Here is a 23361-nt window from a genome sequence, read left to right on the forward strand (position 1 = left end):
GGAGGCATGTTGCTCTTCTATGTGAATGAAAACCATTTTTCTACTCTTAGTTGTATAAAGCAAGGAATCATCATTGGTTGTATCATACATTTTACATTTCCATTGTTTATCTACTGTTCTGATGTGCAGATGGTGTTGTAGTGTATCCTAGTACTACTCTCTGTTAAGCGACCCAACTGCCATTTTTGACAAAGAGCCCAATATTATTCATTTATGTGAACATTGCATCTTATCCCTCCCCCATTTTCTTTTCTTCAGTTGTCTTTTGGCATTGTTTTCGGGATAATGTATCAGGTTAAGTGTCTGTAATTTTTTTCTGGTTATCACCCCAGTTCTATGTAGGTGTACTTCAAGTAGTCCCCTCACATAAAAAAATTGAACTGTTGCAAATCAAATTCTCACCTTTGTCTGAGCAAATTGTGAGATTTGAAACATAATGACACAAAGGATAATGGATCTTAGTTTTGTTTTTCACACCCTCCATACTATAACCCCCCCCCCCCCCCCCTTCCCACCCTCTACATAGACTGTACTAATACGTACCCTCAATAGTTTCATACAGAAGTGGAAATGCTTTTGTTTTATATAGTGTGTTTGTTCCTTCTTGGTGTTGTATTTCTTTGTAAATATGTGCTACCTATCCTTTGTCTACTGTGTGTGTGTGGGGGTGTGGGTGTGGGTGTGTGTGGGTGTGCGTGCGTGCGTGTACTATTGCTACTGATTGGTGCCTGTCCTCTCCAGTGCCTACAGCTTCCCCACGGGACGTGGCAGTGGAGGTGTTGAACACCACCCTTCTCAGAGTCAGTTGGACGAGGGTTGCCCAGGCAACATTGCGTGGTCATCTGGGGGGCTACAATGTGAGTGTTCAGGGTCGTGTTCATCAGGTACCAAATGGAAGAAAATGGACTGAAATAGGGAGGAACTAGCTTGTCCGCTAAGGGGGTCTCAACCCACGGTTTGGGGACCAGCGTCTGCTAAATGACTAAATGTCAAATGTAAATGTAAACATGAATATTTAGTGGTAAAACATTTTAAAATGCTTTCCATTGTGTGGCCTAATGAACATTATCCAAGTTTCTCTTGGCCCATCTGCCTAGCTCTTCTTCACCCAAAGTAGGGCCTTTACGTCTCACCTAACATAAATACTGGGTCACCTGTACATATCCCTGGGTAGCCTACTCCCCAGGCTGTATTCCTATTTGAGAAACAAAAATGTGGAATATTTAGGCTGAATTTAAGGTTGCATGTGTGTTTCTCAAGTCAGGGTACTCTGTGTAATCTACCATTTTGTGTACATTATGTGCCCATTTAGCATAGCATGTTTTACACTGAAGTTAGTTAGCAGTTAGCATTAAGTCTTGGCGACAAACCGCATTTTACAATATACCGTTATTAATACACGGACCGGTTTGGATTTTTACTTTACGTTTGGTAAATGTTATATAAATGTAATAACTGAATAGTGAAACTCAAAAAAGTATGGCAATCGTCCGTTCTTATCACCAGTAAAAGACTGCTAACAGTTGAGAACTGCTAATTTGCTAGCAGAGCTTCGGGTGTGCACATGTACTTTACACTGCCTTCAGAAAGTATTCACACTCCTTGACTTTTTCCACATTTGGAAAAAATTTGCTTAACAAGTCACATAATAAGTGTACTCCACATAAAATTATCTGCAAGGTCCCTCAGTCGAGCAGTGAATTTCAAACACAGATTCAACTACCAAGATCAGGGAGGTTTTCCAATGCCTCTCAAAGAAGGACACCTATTGGAAGATGGGTAAAAATAAAAAAGGAGACATTGAATATCCCTTTGAGCATGATGAAGTTATTAATTACACTTTGGATAGTGTATCAATACACCCAGTCACTACAAAGATACAGGTGTCATTCCTAACTCAGTTGCCAGAGAGGAAGGAAACCGCTCAGGGATTTCACCATGAAGCCAATGACTTTAAAACAGTTACAGGAGAAACATTTGGATGGATCAACAACATTGTAATTACCTAAATGACAGAGTTAAAAACAAGGAAACCTTTCCAGAATACAAATATTCTAAAACTTGCATCATGTTTGCAGTCAGGCACTAAAGTAAAACTGTGAAAAATGTGGCAAAGAAATGTACTTTGTCCTGAATACAAAGCGTTATGTTTGGGGCAACTCCAACACAATACATCACTGAGTACCACTGTTTATATTTTCAAGTATGGTGGTGGTTGCATCATTTTATGGGTTTGTTTTTCATCGACAAGGACCGGTGAGTTTTTTATGATAAAAATAAATGGATTCGAGCTAAGCAAATGCGAAATCCTAAAGAAAAACCTGGTTCAGTCTGCTTTCCAATAGACACTGGGAGACAAATTCACCTTTCAGCAGGACAATAATTTAAAACACAAGGCCAAATATACACTGGAGTTGCTTACCAAGATGACATTGAATGTTCCTGAGTGGCCTAGTTACAGTTTTGACTTAAATCAGCTTGAAAATCTCTGGCAAGACATGACAATAGTTGTCTATCTAGCAATGATCAACAACCAACTTGACAGAGCTTGAAGAATGTTAAAAAGAATAATGTGCAAATATTGTACAATTCAGGTGTGCAAAGCTCATTTCTAAAAACATGTTTTCACTTTGTCATTATGGGGTATTGTGTGTTGATGGGTGAAAAACAATCAATTTAATATATGTTTAATTCAGGCTGTAACACAACAACATGTTGAATAAGTCAAGGGGTATGAATTCTTTCTGAAGGCACTGTATGCCATGAATAGTACCTGTGAGAGCGCTGGCACCAACGGTGCGCACATAGTTTTTGCCATGAATCTTACCTTTGAGTTAGTGCGGGTGCCGAAAGCATCTTAGAAAATGTCACAATGCACCTTGTGGCGAAAGTATGAACTGCCGTTGAATCCATTGAAAATACATGGTCATAGAGGACAATCATTATTATGATGAAGGAAAATGGACTTTTTCACAAAATAGAGGCATACAAAGACAAATAAATGTTTTAAAGTTTGGAAATAATAAATGAGTGAAGTAAATGTATGAAAAAGCTAAACATTTATTTTTGGGTGAAGTTTAATTGAACAGTATAAAACAATCAGAAGAGAGAAAGCCCCATTTGAAACCACTTAGAATGTATTTGTTGCCTCCCTGGGGATATGCACTACTCATGAAGCATATTTAGAACTTGTATTATTAAAAAACAAAATATCGTCAAATACCCTCATACCGTAAAAAAGAAAAGAAAAATGTGATATGATATTTTGGCCATGTCACCCAGCCCTAGTTATCATTAGTCAGCAGCAGTTAATTCCCAATGGCACTTGAGTCATTCTTGAGTTGCAATGGATTTTGGCATTGAAATTAGAAAAAATTGCTAATTCATAGATTTTATTTATTTAAATGTCTTTGGGTGCGTCTTCCCATTTTTAAATCAATTTATATGGCAGCTTAATGACTTCAAATGTTTTATTTTATTATGATAACCAGTCATTTCCTTTCATCTAAATAGAGTAACACCAATTACACTTTATATTTAGTAACACCAAATCATTAGCCTGAAATCTAGAACCTGTTTTTCTAACATTCCACTCAATTTTAATAGCCTTCTTTGTTTTAATGATCTATACAATATATTAATACTTTTTTATTTTCTAGCATTCAAAATAATAAGTCCCCAAAACATGTCACTACAACTCTACTGGGAAAAACTAATTTGCTTGCACTAAATACATTAAATATTAGATAAACAGAACGTGTTTCAGTATAAAGGACTTGCATTATGTTTGATCATTGATAAACAGTTCAAATTAAACAAAAACATGAATGATGCGTTTAACTCTTTGCTATTTTAAAGATTTTTTCATGGTTGCAAAGGCAAGGGATGCAAAATCCAACGCCATATAACAATTACCTACAATTACCTACCTGACAAAGTAGGTAGGTCAATTTTAAAGATTTTACTGAGTTACAGTTCATATAAGGAAATCAGTCAATTGAAATAAATAAATTAGGCCCTAATCTATGGATTTCACATGACTGGGAATACAGATATGCGTCTGTTGGTCACAGATACCTTAAAAAAAGGTAGGTGCTTGGATCAGAAAACCAGTCAGTATCTGGTGTGACCACCATTTACCTCATGCAGAGTGACACATTTCCACATAGAGTTGATCAGGCTGTTAATTGTGACCTGTGGAATGTTGTCCCACTCCTCTTGAATAGCTGTGCAAAGTTGCTGGATATTGGCGGAAACTGGAAAAAGCTGTCATTTACACGTCGATCCAGAGCATCCTAAATATGCTCAATGGATGACATGTCTGGTGAGTATGCAGTCCATGGAAGAACTGGGACATTTTCAGCTTCCAGGAATTGTGTAAAGTTCCATGCGACATGGGTCTGTGCATTATCATGCTGAAACATGAGATGGTGGCAGAGGATGAATGGCACGACAATGGGCCTCAGGATCTCATCACGGTATCTCTGTGAATTCAAATTGACATCGATAAAATGCTATTGTGGGGCACTCTGTTCACAGCGTTGACATCAGCAAACGCCACAGAACGCTATACACGTGGTCTACAGTTGTGAGGCCGGATGGACGTACTGCCAAATTCTCTAAAATGATGTTGGAGGCGGCTTATGGTAGAGACATTCAAATGGAATTATCTGGCAACAACTCTGGTGAACATTTTTGCAGTCAGCATGCCAATTGCACGCTCCTTCAAAATTTGAGGTTTTCATCAAGGATCTCTCTGTGCTTTTCTCTATTCATCTTTGCCTCGATCCTGACTAGTTACACAGTCCCTGCCACTGAAAAACATCCCCACAGCATGATGCTGCCACCACCATACTTCCCCGTAGGGATGGTGCCAGGTTTCCTACAGATGTGACACTTGGCATTCAGGCCGGCCAAAGAGTTCAATCTTGGTTTCATCAGACCAGAGAATCTTGATCCTCATGTTCTGAGAGTCTTTAGGTGCCTTTTGGCAAACTCCAAGCGGGCTGTCGTGCCTTTTACTGAGGAGTGGCTTCCGTCTGCCCACTCTACCATAAAGGCCTGATTGGTGGAGTTCTGTAGAGATGGTTGTCCTTCTGGAAGGTTCTCCCATCTCCATAGAGGAACTCTAAAGCTCCCTGACCAAGGCCCTTCTCCCCCGATTGCTCAATTTGGTTGGGCGGCTAGCTCTAGGAAGAGTCTTGGTGGTTCCAAACTTCTCCCATTTAAGAGTGATGGAGGCCACTGTGTTCTTGGGGACCTTCAATGCTGCAGACATTTTTTGGTACCCTTCCCCAGATCTGTGCCTCGACACAATCCTGTCTCTGAGCCCCCAGGACAATTCATTCGACCTCAAGGCTTGGTGTTTGCTATGACATACACTGTCAACTGTGGGACCTTATATAGACAGGTGTGTGCCTTTCCAAATCATATCCAATCAATTGAATTTACCTAAGGTGGACTCCAATCAAGTTGTAGAAACATCTCAAGGATGATTAATGGAAACAGGATGCACCTGAGCTCAATTTCGAGTCTCATAGGAAAGGGTATGAATACTTATGTAATTAAGGTATTTCAGGTATTTCAGCGGGTAGACGTAGGAGACAGAGGCGGGTAGACGTAGGACGTAGGACGGCGGACGTAAAGGTAACGTAAAGGTAATGGCGGACTGAACGAAGTTATGTAGAGCACCTCAAGATAAAACATAATATTCGAAATATCTGCTAAATTAGACTAAAATATTAGCACTAAATAATCTGGTGGGTGATAACCTTCAATCTGGATAATAACACAAAACAAATCCTAAGATTAGAGACATTTATCGACAAATATTACGAAAACAAGCAACACCCAAACATGACGGAGAGTAAGACAGGGGAACCGATTCAAAAACGAAAACGTGACTCCTCAACCGACACTGATGATTTAATATTCTCACCACCGGCAATGGTAAAGGTCGAAACCGATCTGTTAAAATCAATAAATGACAAACTGGGTATACTTGAATTAGTTAGTAAAGATATAAAAGAGTTGAAGGCAAGCCTAGAGATGAGTGATGAAAAAGCTGCGACATTGGAGAAGGAAACACACGCGCTAAAAGGGACAGTCAATAAAATTGAAACCGAAATGAATGAAATTAAAAAGGAGAACACCGTTCTGAAGGAATGCTTACTAGACATACAAACTAGATCCATGAGAGAGAATTTGGTACTTACAGGTATCCAAGAGAAAGAAGGAGAGGTTCCTGAATCTGTAGTTAGAGAGTTCCTTTTTGCAGCGCTTCAGATTCCACGCGAAGTTATCGATAAGATCCAACTTGAACGTGTACACCGCCTCGGACAGAGAGGGCAGAGGTACGAACGCCCAATCGTTGCCAAATTTGCTTCATTTAAAGATAAAATAATGGTTAAAAGCCTGGGTAAAAGACTTGCTGGGACCAAAATTGGCATGAATGATCAGTTTCCGAAAGAAATTGCAGAACGGCGCAAAGTTCTGTATCCAATTTTCAAAGAAAATAGATTAAAAGCGAAACGAGTAGCTCTCGTCGTTGATAAACTATATATTGATAACCAGTTGTTCAGAGACACAAAGACTACTCCATGGTTATTTTAAAAATTACAAAGTTCTCATAGATGAGGAAAATAAACACAATTCAAGCCCGGTTATTGATTGTAACAATACAATACAAAATATAGCTTTTCTATAAATCTTCATATATAACTAATTGAACACAAGCACTATTTCTACATAGTGAAGATAAAAACTAAGTAAACAGAAGGCACAGTATGTGTGGATGGTGTGGTGTGTGTTTATTTTTATTTGTTATGTTTGGAAAGTTGAGTGAGTGAGTAATGAAATAGTTGCATATCCCAGAGCCAGTGTATTGCTGTGGGCCGGGTATGAGAGGGCTTTCAATGTTGTTTAGATGATGGATATACTTTTATAATGAATTATACGTCTTATTTATTTATTGTCCTATCATGGGGAACTACATTTTTAAAATAAATTATATCTAATTATTTATTATCCTATTTTAATGGTACGGTCCATGGCCCTATACCCTAGACACCCACATGAATGGCCCAGATACTAAGGAGAAGTCCCTAACTGTTTTATGTGCATGCTGTAAGCGGTCTGTATGCAGCCAAAATGAGGTCAGGGACCAAGAGCAGCACTGCCCCCTCAAGATTCTGAGCCTGCTTGGCAGGGTTGGTCCTGCAAAGCCAAAGCCCCCTAAAGGGAGAGCATAATAAACAAGGAAATTCTCAAAGCTGCTAATGAGAACCTTGACGACCTTGTACCTAGCCGGTGGGGATTCCGGTGGGGTGCCCCCACCCAGGCAGTGGCAGTGCTGGCAACACTAGCTGCAGTAACCCATGGGGAGGGGGTCACACTCGGACATTCAGAGAGGGGGTATATTATTGTGGCCCTGGTGGCACGAAATCAAGTCGGACTGCATGGAGATGCTTGGGAACATGGTCAAAATGGATGACCGTATTGTGGGTGTTTCAGGAAGAAGGTGTACATTTGACCTCCATCATTTAGGATGTGACAATGGTAAATAAATCTCTACATTTATGCTCATTTTTTGCGCGGTCTTGCAGGCCTTCTCATGCAGCTGCAACTGCAAGTACATTTGTAAATCATGATCCATCTTGAGTTGGGCTCTGGGATGGTGCAATTGTTGAGAGGGTGAGCTTATGGTTGTGTGGGGGTAAGGGCTGAATGTGTGTGGGTGTATGTGTGTATCCCACAACTGTTGCGAAGGAAGAAGTAAAAGATGTTAGGGACTATAGAGGATGATTCACAGCAATATGTAATAAAAATAGAGGTGAGGGCGATGGAAATGCATTTGGCAATGGATCTGCTTCGGTTCGGTGGATGGCGCTGTGTGCACTTTTCGAAGGATGGATCCCAGTCGGTCCGGGGCTGTGCGATGCGGGGGGTCGGGGGTGGTCTGCCGGTCATTGGGATGACAACCCAACTCGAGATGGGGGCTTTTGGCGGGTGGAATAGTGGGGACCAATTGGAGGTTTGCTTAGTGGAGATGCAAATGTCATGGTACAACTATATAGACACTCAATCATTATGTTACTTTTTAATAGGACGTTTACAAACATATATTTTGATAAAAATAATTGAAAGGTGTGTCTCATTATGGTAAGTGGGGAAATAAGTATAGCCAGTTACAATTGTAATGGCTTAGCAGATAATAAGAAAAGACGATCAGTATTTACCTGGCTAAAAGAGAAGGATTATAATATCTACTGTTTACAGGAAACCCATTCGACAGTTTTAGATGAAGTTTTGTGGAAAAAGAACTGGGGGGGCGAAATATATTTCTCCCATGGGCAAAGAAATTCAAAAGGGGTGATGGTTTTAATTAATAATAACTTTGATCCAAATGTGCAATTTGTCCAAACAGATCCTCAAGGTAGATGGATTATTTTAAATATGTTATTGGACAATAAACATATATGGCTTATTAACCTATACGGTCCGAATAATGATGATCCAAGCTTCTTTGACAATATATATAAGAATGTATCAACTCTACAAGCAACACTAGACTCTATTATTATAGTGGGAGATTTTAATACGGTCTTAAATACCTCTATGGACCGGAAAGGAAATCACACTACAAACTATCACCCTCAGGCACTTAAGGAAATCAGGAATGTCATGGATATATTGGAATTAGTGGATATATGGAGACTTAAATACCCTGACCTAGTGAGATATACATGGCGGAGGCTTAATCAAGCTAGTCGCCTTGACTACTTTCTTATATCATTCTCTCTGGCACCAAAAGTTAAAAAGTGTTTGATAGGGGACAGAATGCGGTCGGACCATCACATAATTGGCATATATATTACTCTTACAGAATTTCCACGTGGGCGAGGATATTGGAAATTTAATCAAAGCCTACTAGATGATAAATTGTTTAGAACTAGGACAGAAGAATTTATAACTGACTTTTTTAGACATAACATAGGTACAGCAGATCCCCATATTGTATGGGACACTTTTAAGTGTGGCTTTAGAGGCCATGCAATTCAGTACTCATCTATAAAACAAAAGCAATTTCGATCAAAAGAGTCCATATTAACAAAGGAAATTGAAGGACTAACAGTACAGTTAGATAACAATAAAAACGGTACCATAGAGGCACGGAATAAGTTAGAGGAAAAACAAAAAGAAATGGAGGAACTTATTCAAGAAAGATCCAGTGTAATATATTACAAAAATAAAGCGAACTGGATGGAATATGGGGAAAAATGCACCAAATTCTTTTTCAATCTTCAATATAGAAATGCTACCAAAAAAAACATATTAAAACTTGTTACAAATGATGGAGTCACGCATGATTCACCAAATGATATTTTGAAAGAGGAAGTAAAGTACTTTAAGAATATATTTTCGTTTCAGGCTCCTCCATCTCCACTAACTGAAACTAATTGTATGGATTTTTTCCCTAATAATAATGTAAAATTAACATCTGTACAGAAAGACTCATGTGAAGGCCTAATTACAGAGGAGGAACTACTTGATGCAATTGGGGCCTTTAAGGATGGGAAAACTCCAGGACTGGATGGCATACCAGTGGAAGTATACAAACATTTTTTTGATATACTCAAAGGACCATTATTAGCTTGTTTTAACCACTCCTATATAAATGATAGATTATCAGACACGCAACAAGAAGGTGTGATATCATTATTACTGAAACAGGACCCAAGTGGTATATATAAAGATCCAGTCCATTTAAAAAATTGGAGACCTCTTACACTTCAGTGTTGTGATGCAAAAATCCTAGCAAAATGCTTGGCGCATAGAATAAAAAAAGTTTTGTCAGATATTATTCATCCTAATCAGACAGGTTTTTTACATGGACGATACATTGGAGATAATATAAGGCAAGTACTGGAAACAATAGAACACTATGAAATATCGGGGACACCAGGCCTGGTTTTCATAGCTGATTTTGAAAAGGCTTTTGATAAAGTACGACTGGAGTTTATATATAAATGCCTAGAATATTTCAATTTTGGGGAATCTCTTATAAAATGGGTAAAAATTATGTATAGTAACCCTAGGTGTAAAATAGTAAATAATGGCTACATCTCAGAAAGTTTTAAACTATCTAGAGGAGTAAAACAAGGTTGTCCACTATCGGCATATCTATTTATTATTGCCATCGAAATGTTAGCTGTTAAAATTAGATCAAACATTAATATTAAGGGATTAGAAATCCAGGGCCTAAAAACTAAGGTGTCATTGTATGCTGATGATTCATGTTTTCTTTTAAAACCACAACTAGAATCTCTCCACGGCCTCTTAGAGGATCTAGATACATTTGCTATCCTCTCTGGATTAAAACCAAATTATGATAAATGTACCATATTACGTATTGGATCACTAAAAAATACACATTTTACATTGCCATGTAGTTTACCAATTAAATGGTCTGACGGTGATGTGGACATACTCGGTATACAAATCCCAAAAGAAAGAAATGATCTCACTCCAATAAATTTTTATAGAAAGTTAGCAAAAATAGATAAGATCTTGCTACCATGGAAAGGAAAATACCTGTCTATTTGTGGGAAAATCACCCTGATTAACTCTTTAATCATATCACAGTTTACCTATTTGCTTATGGTTTTGCCTACACCTAGTGACCTGCTTTTTAAATTATATGAACAAAAAATATTCAATTTTATTTGGAACGGCAAGCCAGATAAAATTAAAAGGGCCTATTTATATAACGAATATGAATTCGGAGGGCAGAAATTATTAAATATTAAAGCATTAGACCTCTCACTTAAGGCATCAGTCATACAAAAGTTATACTTAAATCCAAACTGGTTCTCTAGTAGATTGGTACGAATGTCTCATCCTATGTTCAAGAAGGGCCTTTTTCCCTTTATTCAGATTACACCTGCTCACTTTCGGTTGCTTGAAAAGGAAATAATCTCCAAAATATCTTTATTTTTTAAGCAAGCCTTAGAAAGTTGGTTGCAATTTCAGTTTAATCCACCTGAAAGGACGGAACAAATAGTACAACAAATCTTGTGGTTAAATTCAAATATAGTAATTGATAAAAAAACTGTATTTATCGAAGAAATGTTTAAAAAAGGTATAATTTTTGTGAATGATATCATAAATAGGACTGGTGGAGTAATGTCACACATGCAGCTAACACAGACATATGGAAATGTCTGCTCTACCCAAAATTACAACCAATTAATTGCAGCATTACCACAAAAATGGAAGAGGCAGGTGGAAGGGGATAAAAGTAAGGAACTTGTATGTCGGCCTTATATTAAAGAACATAAATGGTTAAAGAAAAGTGTGATAAATAAAAACATATACCAATTTCATTTAAGGACCAAAAAACTTACAGCTGTGCCATATAAATTGCAAAATAGTTGGGAAGAGATTTTCGATGTACCCATTCCATGGCACATGGTGTATGAATTGATACGCAAAACAACGCCGGATTCAAAACTTCGAATTTTTCAATTTAAATTATTGTACAAAATTCTTGCAACTAATAGAATGTTATATATATGGGGGATACAATCTTCCCAGCTCTGTAGATTCTGCTGTGAGGAGGCAGAGTCATTAGACCATTTATTTTGGTATTGTCCGCATGTAGCTCGTTTTTGGTCACAGGTCCAGGAATGGTTGAAGAATTGCAACATTTGCGTAGAACTAACGCTACAGATAGCAATACTGGGGGATTTGAAAAGCCATAGTCAATCAATCAATAATATAATAATTATTTTAGCAAAAATGTTTATTTTTAATTTACAATCCGTGGAAGCTATGAGAATAGGAAGATTCAAATATTTTGTGAAGCATCACAGCACAGTTGAAAAATATATGGCAAATAAAAATCCGAAATGGATGATGTTGGAAGATAGATGGGAAAGGTTGAGTGGAGCTGAAGGGTGGGACTAATAACAAGATAAACAATGTAGGGCATACGGGATCTGTGAAATGTGTATAGGTGCGGAGCTATTGTGAAATAGCACAGTTACAAGTGGAAATCAAACTGGATGGACAACAGAAATAGAGGAAGGACTAAGAACAAACAAGAGAGAACTATTATAAAGTAGACTGTGTCTGTAAAATGTGTATAAGATGTATAAATTGAAGGTAAAAACAGAAATGTTTATCAGTTTACTCCAATTGGGGGATCGGTGGTAGGGTTTGCGGGGAATAATAATAAAGGTATACTCTTTAAAAAAGTATGTATGTCTATGTAGGTATGTGTATGTATATATGTGTATATGTATGCATACGTGAATGGATATATATATTTACCCAAAAAAATATGGGGGATTGGAAATGATGCAGACAATTACATTGGAAGCAACATTCTTTCCGCAATATTAAGCTGATCCACCCCCAAAAAAAAAAAAAAAAAAAAAAAAAAAAGGTATTTCAGTTTTTATTTTTATATACTTTTACAAACATTCTAAAAACCTGTTTGCTTTGTCATTATGGGGTATTGTGTATAGATTGCTGAGGATTTTTGTTTAATTTAATCAATTTTAGAATAAGGCTGTAATGTAACAAAATGTGAAAAAAGTCAAGGGGTCTGAATACTTTCCGAAGGCACTGTATTTGGACAGTGAAGCAACATTTTTTTATTTGTCTCTATATTCCAGATTTTGGGATTTGAGATCAAAGGTTTAATATAAGGTGACAGTACAGAATGTCACCTTTTATTTGAGGGTATTTTCATAAATATCTGTTTTACTGTTTAGAAATGAAATCACTATGTATCTAGTCCTCCCATTTGAATAATTAATTTGAACACATTCACGTTTAATGTATTAAAGAAGTCAAAAGTTTAGTATTTGGTCCCATATAGTATTGATTGCATGCATTGACTACGTCAAGCTTGCGACTCTACAAACTAATTTGCAGTTTGTTTTGATTGTGTTTTGGGTTATGTTTTGTCCAATAGTAACTGAATGATGACTAGAGTAATTTTCTTTAAGTGAGTAGGTGAGATGTTTCTGATACCATGATTAAGAAAAATCATGAATGAATCATAAATAATTATGAGTGAGATCCCTTTCAGAGGCGACAACAAAAAATGGGGGTTATGATCTTTGTGCCTCTGTAAGCTTCTCTCTCATCCTTATTCACAATTCATTCATGATTATTCATAATCATGGAAGCATCCACATGGATGGAAAAGTGTTCAGAAACATCTTCTATTCTTACTTACAATAAAAGTAACTCCAAAATGGCACAAGACATGCTGACATTCTGTACTGTCGCCTAATATGAAAATCTCAAATGCTGGAGTATAGAGCCAAATTAAAATGGTTAGCTTCACTGTACAAATACATATGGAGGGGGGTGTATATGTCCAATAAAAATATATAATAAATAACAAAAAAAAGGTCCTGTGAAACAATCTCCATCACAAACAAACCTTTTCTCATTTGAATATCATCTTTGAAATGGCTGCCATATAAGTCTCTTCATTTTCTATCCCTCCCTCAGGTGCACTGGCTGAGGAAACGGAGTCTCCTACATTCCAACAGAATTCCTGAGGAGAGACATTTCCTGACGTTCCCGGGGAACAGGAGCCATGCCATGGTACCTGGCCTCAGACCCTTCTCGGAGTACAGACTGACCGTCAACGTCTTTAACAAAAGGGGCAACGGCCCCAATAGTGACCCCGTCACCTTCCAGACTCCAGAAGGAGGTAAATATTTGGCAGAGGGCTGTGTGCACTCACAGGTTTACTACAAGGCATAACAGTACAACAATGCCAACTTTGTGTAGCAGATGTGAGGTAGTTAGCTGTGTCCTGTAGTAATAGCCATTGTGAAGTGACATCACCCACCCTGAGAACTGTGGTGTTGTCGCAGAACACAACATGTTACTGTAAGTGTGAGTGTTTGTCTTATACTGTATATTAATACATCATTTGTGTGCCTTGCTGAAAAATGAAGCTCAAAATATGTGAACGCTAAAGGCTATAGATTTCACAGCAAGGTAAGCCTAAGTATGTTCGATACGATTATGACGGATTGTAGGCTGAATGTGTAATGTTTGTTTGTTTTTCTATGTTTTGACAGTTCCCGAACAAGTGCCCATTCTGACAGTGTCAAACGCCCAGAGAGACTCTATCACCCTGGTGTGGGCACCCCCCTTTGAGGCCAACGGCATCCTTATGGGATATCTCCTGCAGTACCAACTCAGTATGTACACACATGACCATCCTAGTATTACTTGATGAGTATGTACTCATATGACCACTCTAGTATTACTACAGTAGATGAGTATGTACACACAACTTCACCACAATTTTAACAGCTGAATATTACTCTTGACCTACTATTACCTAGCGGTCAGTTTAGACTGGTCATTTACTGTAGTACAGTTTGCTGTTTTCCAATAGCTGCACTATCAAAACCTGCACTAGATGGTGCTGTTTAAATACTCAATGGTCAATTGGGTTCTCTCTAAAGCTCAATTATTGGTATTGCCCACTGGCAGAGAGTTACCTCTATAGGCATATAAAATGTAGTTGCTGTTTTTCCCCTAATAGAATGGAAACGTTTACTAAATCAAAAGAAGACATGGCTAGTGTTCATATGTCATTATATGCTTTCTATCACATGGAATTCAAATGAAACCATTCACATCTTATATGAAGAGAACACTTATCTTATGGAGAGAACATTGAGGTAAGAGGCTTTCATCACATACATTACATTTTCCTTTTACCTGCATTTATTTTGCCTGACATTTCTGGAGTCTTTGTGTGAAATGTTATGGGAGACCCTTCCCTGCAGTTGTTCTAGCACCCACTGAGCCAGTCGAGCCTCTGAATGCAGCCAGCATGCCCTTTTCAGTGCTTGTCATCAGATATCAGCATTTCACTGATATTAAAGTACAAGGAGCCAGTGGGAATATGAGCATTACAATAGAACTGGTTCAGAGAGTCTAACAGGCTGGCAAATATACAGTATTACAACAACAAAAAATCAACAAGGAAATCTTAAACCTTATCATTGTATAGTGGTATCTCTTTATGCACATGCTGCTTCAGAGCAACGTCTTTAGGAATAGGCACTAATACAGAAAAAAGTGAGGCAGTGAATTGTAAGTGCAGTAATTGGAATCTGTAATCGATGGGTAAAATACTATAACACTAACATCTCCATTTATTTACCACGAGACCTGACAAGGAAAACCTCTGGAGCCTAATTACAGCATATGAGTAGGCCCCAGACTCTTAGTCAAGTCTTGTAACTAGAGTCGTGTTTTCCTCGTCAGCTCACATAGTCAGCTCACATAGTCAGCTCACAAAACTCCTGGCACAAAAGCCATGACCCGTGTCATGTGAATGTTTGACTGTGAGATGCATGAGATGATCTCTGCTCCAGCCTCTCCAACCAAATGTGTATTTTTGTGTATGTGTGTGTGTATATCTTTTTCTTGGGTGGTCCTCTGTACCTCAGTTGGTAGAGCATGGGGCTAGCAACGCCAGTATAGTGGGTTTGATTCCCGGGACCACCCATACGTAAAACTCGGGCTCCCGAGTGGCGCAGTGGTCTAAGGCACTGCATCTCAGTGCTAGAGGCGTCACTACAGACCCAGGCTGTATTGCAACCCGCCGTGATTGGGGAGTCTCATAGGGCGGCGCAAAATTGCCCGGCGTCATTAGGGTTTGGCCGGGGTAGGCCGTCATTGTAATAAGAATTTGTTCTTAACTGACTTGCCTAGTTAAATAAATGTTAAATAAAACATTTAAACAATTATGCACGCATGACTAAGTCGCTTTGCATAAAAGCATCTGCTAAATGGCTTATATTATTTTCTTCTTCTATAGTAAATGAGACGATGGGGGACATGCAGGAGGTGAACGTCAGCAGTGCCGACACCACCCAGTGGCTCCTGCAGGGCCTGGGGGAGATGAGCAAGTACATGTTTTACTTGAGCGCCTGCACCAGGGTGGGTTGCGGACCCCAGCGCATGGAGGAGGGTAGCACGGTCACAGAAGCAAGTGAGTAGCCAATCCACAGGAGGATGGATCATGGTTGAGGGAGTTGATGGCTGTGTTAAACTCTGATTACTTTATGCTACGGAACAAAACACTACGCAACGCAGCTACGGTTACTTGTAGTAGGCGTCGGTACGCTTGTAGCTCATAACCAGATATAATCTCAGCGACTCCTCAAACAATAATCCAAACAACATTGTTGATTTATTAGAATCCACAAAATGTTTTTTGTTTGCAAGTAATAATAACTGTGATTCTAGGCTATTTTAAAATGGAAAAGTTGGTAAAGTTTTTACAGCAGTTTTCTGCTATCTCGCCGTGAGGAAAAATTCTGTTATATTTTTTGCTGATATTGGCATGAACGCATTCAAGCAACATATCAAACTGGGATAATGTTGTAGGTTACACATTATTATATCATATGGGGAGATGTGGGAAGTTAAAAGGCTAGCTTGTTTTTTACAACGAACTAGTAGACAAAACAAGGTAATAGTAAATAACTCTGAACTTTCTCCTACACCTACAGAAGTTGTTTTGAAATCGCATCCATTCATGTCAAGCCAAATACTACTACACATGTATAGTTTACACTACAGTGTTATGCAAATAAATGTGCAATCAAATATTCAACGACAGCTTCAAACCCTTTTGTTGTTTTGTGGTTGACATCTAGATTATGAGACAAACTGTATATTCTGACAACTTTTAGCAAATATCAGGCAGCCACCTTGATGAAGTTGAATGAGAACTCATTGTTGAGACAACTAGTTTTTGAAGTGTTGAAGGGAGTTGTAGTCCGTGCTTGGAGTCAGTGCTCCTATTGAGACATTATAGTGTCTGTCATTACTGAACATGGTAGAGTATATGACTCTGAATGGAGATAGAAGGGCCTATTAGGCATGTGTGCCTTCCGGCCATGTCAGTCATTATCTACAAGATGTATGTGTGGCAATAGGGGAGCTGGAACGCAATGAGTTTGGAGACATTGATGGGAGGTGATAGAGAGTATGAAGTTGATACTACATACAATGGAACATCCATGGCACTGTGAGATGCATCATGGGAATTTGGGAAAGAGAGTTGTGTGTTTTGTTTCTGTTTGTATTTGTGTGGGTGGGTGCCTGTGAGAGAGAGCGAGAGAGAGGATGAGAGAGAGAGTGACATGAGTGAGAGAAAGAAATAAGAGTATGGTACAAAGGAAATAGAAAAAGAGAAACTACTGAGAAATTGAACAAGAACAACAGCTGTGATACAAGGACACAACAGCAGTGATATCAGAACAATGTGTTGGACTCTTCAACTGGTCTAAAACCATCTATTTTTGTCTGTCTCCTCATGGTGTAGCAAAAAAGTGGAAAAAAAATGTATGTTGCATTTAATACAGATAGCAAAACCACCTACCAAAAATCCCTTAGAAAAACAGTGTTTCACCAGAGATTCAATTACACTGAGTGCACAAAACATTAGGAACACCTGCTCTTTCCATAACATTGACTGACCAGGTGAATCCAGGTGAAAGCTATGATCCTTTTTTTTTTTTTTTTTTACAATTTTATTTGATATCTTATAAACAATACAAAACATACACATACTGTACAAACGACTACATCGTACAAACATCAACTACATCACACCTGCCCAGACCCACTTGCACCCCACCCCCCCCGATCTCCAGTGGCCGCATCACTTTCCGCCACATGGCCTGAAACTGCACCATTTTGTTTCTTTCCGTAGCCCACACACTTTCAATATTTAAATGTTAAATCATTACATTTTTCCATTGTGTTAATGATGGCGGGTTTCAAGATGAGTGATGAAGAGAATCGTCCAACCCATCGGGTATCTCACTACACCCCCACATGCCATGTCTTGAAATAGGAAGACAGACGGATTAAAAGTACGTTTGCATTGTAATAGTTCTGACAGCCAACTTTCTAGCTATGCCCACAATTTCCGGACTTTATAGCATTCCCAGAAAGCATGGATTATTGAGCCATTATTAGTTTTACACTTAAGACATGACTCTGCCCTTGTGCTGTAGAATTTGTGAATTTTGTCTTTTGTATAATAAATTCTATACTTTCGTTTTATACTGGATTAAGCCTAAATTATCGTTAACTGTAATTTCGTTAGTTATGCTCCAACTTTCACTCCATCTTGTGCCAACATCAGTTCTTTTTAAGTCTTGGTTCCAATAGTTTATATTTTTTCCTAAGAGATTGTCAGTTGGACATGCTCTCTGCAAGGTTTTGAATATCTTCCCTATCATATGAACATCCTTTCCTGACTCAAATTGTAACGATGTGCGCTGAGAGTCGGGAAGCAAGTTCAGGGAGGGAATACATTTAATAAGGGAACGGAACTTTAAAACAAGAAACACGAGCAGCCTGGTGACCTAGAGGCCGGAGAAGGGAGCACACGTTACACAAAAAAGATTCCCTCAAGGTTGCTCTGATGTCCAAAAGATTTCAATTTGAAATTTTGTGTTATGTAACTTTTAAGTTGCATGTATTTGAAACATCATTAAAAGTCATTAATGGTTTCTATGCCTTTAGTTTTCCATGTGGACCAATTTATCGGTGAATTCTGAAAAGCTATCCAAGTATTGTTCCATAAGGTTGTGTGTTTTTGTCTAGTTTAGGGTGTGTGTATTGTTTAGGGGGTTTTGTAGTATGTATGGGGTTGTGTTCAGTGTAGGTGTTTAGGAAAGTCTATAGTTGCCTGATTTGGTTCTCAATCAGAGACAGCTGTTTATTGTTGTCTCTGATTGGGAGCCATATTTAAGGCAGCCATAGGCTTTAGGTGTTTGTGGGTAATTGTCTATGTTTAATGTTAGTAGCTTGTGTGTGCACTTTTGTTTATAGCTTCACGGTCGTTTATTGTTTTGTTAGTTTTGTAAGAGTGTTTCGTGTTACGTCTTCGTCTAATAAAAGGAAGATGTATGTCTCTCACGCTGCGCCTTGGTCCGCTTATTATGACGATCATGACAGTTGTAAAAGGAAATCCAGCCATGTCGCCGAGACCGACGTCTTGCTTCCGGACAGGCTAAACTATTCTACTGTATCACATTCACTTAAATAAGGTTAAATAAAAAAATACCTATACAATTTGATTTGATTCACCTGGTCAGTCTATGCCATGTTGTAGCGAAATGCTTGTGCTTTTAGCTCCAACAGTGCAGTAATATCTAACAAGTAATCTAACAATTCCCCAACAACTACCTAATACACACAAATCTAAAGGAGTGAATGAGAATATGTGAATGTAAGTATATGGATGAGCGATGGTCAAGTGGCATAGGCAAAGTGCAATAGATGGTATAAAATACAGTATATACTTGTGATATGAGTAGTGTAAGATATGTAAACATTATTAAAGTGGCATTATTTAGAGTGGCATTGTATAAAGTGACTAGTGATCAATTTATTAAAGTGGCTAGTGATTGGGTCTCATTGTAGGCAGCAGCCTTTCTGAGTTAGTGATTGCTGTTTAGCAGTCTGGTGGTCTTGAAATAGAGCTGTTTTTCAGTCTCTCGGTCCCAGCTTTGATGGGACTGAGAGCGTGGATTCCGATTGGTCAGACCAGCGTTGAATAGTACAAAGCACGGGCACTTCCTGTTTGAGTTTCGGGAGGACGGGAGGAGCAAGATGGAGTTGTGGTCAGATTTGCCGAAAGGAGGGTGGGGGAGGTCCTTGTAAGCATCCGGAAGTTTGAATAGCAATGGTCGAGAGTCTTAGTAGCGCGAGTAGGACAGTCAATATGTTGGTAGAATTTCGGCAGCCTAGTCCTCAGATTTGCTTTGTTAAAATCCCCAGCTACAATAAACGCAGCCTCAAGATATGTGGTTTCCAGTTTGCATAAAGTTCAGTGAAGTTCTTTGTGGGCCCCGATGTCTCTCTGGAAAGAAATCCTTGCTCTAAGCTCATCAACTTTATTATCCAAAGATTGAACATTAGCGAGTAATATACTCGGAAGCGGTGGGTAGTGTGTGCGCCTCCTAAGTCGAACCAGCATGCCGCCTCGAGTGCCTCTCCTCCGCCGGCGATGTTTTGGGTCGGCCTCTGGAATAAGTTCAATTGCTCTGGGGAGAGTGAACAAAGGATCGGCTCCAGGGAAGTCATATTCCTGGTCATAATGCTGGTAGTTCCGGTGAGTTACCGCCGCTCTAATATCCAACCTTCCCGGTTGTATGTAATGACACAAAACATTTCCTGAGCTAATAAAAGTTTTCTAAGAGCTAGTTGCAATGCTGCCATCTCCGTCGGCACCATCTGAAACAAATCTTAGCATGTGTATGTGATATTTAGAATCCAGGTGAAAGCTATGATCCCTTATCAATGTCACTTGTTAAATACACTTCAATCATAGTAAATAAAGGGGAGGAAACAGGTTAAATAAGTATTTTTAAGGTTTGAGACAATTGAGACATGGATTGTTTATGTGTGCCATTCAGAGGGTGAATCGGCAAGACAAAAAATGTAAGTGCCTTTGAACGGGGTATGATAGTGGTGTCAAGCGCACCGGTCTGTGTCAAGAACTGCAACGCTTCTGTTTTTCCATGCTCAACAGTTTCCCGTGTGAATCAAAAATGGTCCACCACCCAAAGGACATCCAGCCAACTGTTGGAAGCATTGGAGTCAAAATGGGCCAGCCCCGAAGAATTGATGCTGTTCTGAGGGCAAAAGGGGGTGCGACTCAATATTAGAAAGGTGTTCCAAATGTTTGGTATACTCAGTGTATAAGCTCTTCATAAAGCACATTTCATCATGTCAGTTGTTTTGAAAGGATCAATACCTGGCTTTAGTGTTGTGCTTTGTGTATCCCTTGCATATGTCTACGCCTGATTAAAAATGTACCATTTGGCTGTCATCATCATTGATAGATGATGGTTGTAGTTTTTTTGTGTTGTGTGTATTGATGGATTATGGCTGTGTATGTATGTGTGTGTGTGTGTGCGTGCGTGCATGCATCGGTGCGTACATGTGTATGGTATTTGGTGTTTGACTGTGCCTGGAGACTAGCTTTCCTCATGTTTGTGATGTGGTGCCTTATTTGAACTCTTCTCCCTCTGAAGATTTCTCCTCCATTCCAGCTGTGGCACCCACTGAGAGGAGTATGTATCCATAGGCTTCCTGGATAGAATTCCAAATACAGATAGCGGTAGTTGTGGTAGTAGTACCTTACCGGAAATCTACTTGTTAGAAATGTGTTGGAAATACATGAATTACACAATAACACGTTTTATTGTAACACATTGAATTGTAACATGTTGAATGTAAAAGGCATTCTTCCCTATCTTTGCTTTCACAATTACCATAAAAGCTATAGTTTGGAGTGGATTTTTAGATCCTTAATACATTTAAAATGTTTTGGAAATAGTTTATCAAGTCATTTCCCATGCCATTGGAACATGTTAGAATTGCAAACGGAATGTGTTAATTGTGTGTGATATTTCGATAGGATAGTAGTGTGATGATAATTGCCCTAACATTAGTAAGAGTATACCAGTGGTGTCATGCCCATCGGAACTAAAGAGGCACATGCCCCCTTCCCAGTGGGCAAAACGGGTTGAAATGATGTCATTAGAATCTCTTTTACATTAATTTTGACATAATTTCAAACAACTTTGCTCGCTAGGCTAATTCTGGGATTTAGTCTTGTAGTAAAACAAGATATGGAATTAATGCAAAAATATAGAATTTGGCCATCAGTGGCCCTTCAAAAAATGTTGTTGAATGACGCCACTGTAGTATACAGTAGTGGTAGCAGCGTCATTTTTAACCATAAATAGGCATTTGTAATTGGTGGCGAGATGTCAATTTGTAGAGCCTGGACACATAATTGTTTCAGCATTCAATAACACTACATTGATACCTGGCACTGAGCCTACCATTAGTAGACCTCCGTTGTAGATGTCGTGTAAATGTTGACAAAGTACAATTTGAAATGGGTCATTCCATAAACAAGACAATTGTAGAAATATAGAAACTATTTCAATGGGTACATTGGAACTTGAGGTGTGTCTTTCATTTCAGGGCAGAACTGCTCTCTCATTCCTCCCAGCTCGATTCCTATGAATGCAACTCCTTCCTCCTTAGGTATACTACATATTCACACTTCTACTATGATGCTCCTTTGTTTTTTGCTATATTTCTATTATGATGAATTTTCCACTCTGTGTCTCTGACAACAATACAATTTCCAGACATTAAGTAGTCGGATCTATTTAGATATTATTGCATGTGGGGTGTCATAAATGGCAGCTCAGAAGACTTGCCTAAGTTATATATCCCCCTGTACACCACATCCAATTTCACACAATCAAGTAGAGGATGCCTGCCTTGCTTTCTAACAGTCTCCTTGAAGGGTGCCTAGTGGCTGCAGTGTTCTTTACTTGGGGGATCTGATTTGGCTTCACTAATCCTCTCTTCCCTGCCTCTCTTTTCTTTCCCCTTCCTTTCTTCTGTCTTTATCAGTCCCAGCCCTGTTTAACATAAGCTCCTATGTGAGTGACACCTTTGTAAAAATCAGCTGGACTGCCGGGGACGAGCAACAGGACTCTCAGCTTTATGTCGCTTATGTGAATAACCGTAAGCTACTCTCTAACCCCCACAGCTTTTTAAAAAAGTAGCACATTGCTAGTGTATTACTCTTTCTTTAAATGGACGCATGTAGTTATATGTCATAAGTAGGGCTGTTACGGTGACCATATTACCGCCACACTGGCGGTCAAGAGTCATGATGGTAGTCAAATTCCATGTGACCGTTTAGTAACGGTAATTAGGCTTCTCCAAGCTTTGATCCTGCTGATGGTCATTAGTAGCTTACTGAACTGGCGAACTACTCTATTGTCCCTCTAATCACTCTGACATCAATGCAAATGTAGTCAAAAATCTAATCAAACACTTCATGAGAGCCTATGAGCTAATGTTGCTCAACTTTTCTATAGGCTATGTAATTGCGTGAGAAAACAGAGTGATGGCCTCTATTAAAAAGAGGATGATCCCATCAGCTTTCTATAGGCTAGACTTGCTATATTTATTTCTCCACCTTCGTAATATTAAGCAAATTGCTTCTCTTTAAAACAGGAGTAAAGCCTACCTGGCTGGCATGAAAATGAACCACGGGAAAAGCATCCTTCATTCGCTACTTAAGTGCATAGATTACATGTTTTCCCCCCGCTGCTCCTGTTCAATACAGGTGCATGATAATGGTCCATTCTAAATTATAACACATTTCACACATATATTATTTAGTATATGTAAAGACAAGATTAAATTAAGAATAGTGTGATGGGTGACAATATTAGCCTATCACTT

The 23361-nt window shown here is 38.8% G+C and overlaps 1 protein-coding gene across 1 annotated transcript in view; it reads left to right on the forward strand.

The window, feature by feature from the left end:
* LOC120058675 (neural cell adhesion molecule L1-like protein) overlaps positions 1 to 23361 on the forward strand; it is a 74161-nt gene that overhangs the window by 33924 nt on the left and 16876 nt on the right. The window contains exons 19-22 of the mRNA XM_039007423.1: positions 742 to 857; positions 13531 to 13735; positions 14112 to 14234; positions 15872 to 16049. Of these exons, the coding sequence (XP_038863351.1) occupies positions 742 to 857; positions 13531 to 13735; positions 14112 to 14234; positions 15872 to 16049 (622 nt within the window). The remainder of the gene's footprint in view (positions 1 to 741; positions 858 to 13530; positions 13736 to 14111; positions 14235 to 15871; positions 16050 to 23361) is intronic.

The sequence above is a fragment of the Salvelinus namaycush genome, chromosome 14 (assembly GCF_016432855.1).
Source record: "Salvelinus namaycush isolate Seneca chromosome 14, SaNama_1.0, whole genome shotgun sequence".
NCBI lineage: Eukaryota > Metazoa > Chordata > Actinopteri > Salmoniformes > Salmonidae > Salvelinus > Salvelinus namaycush.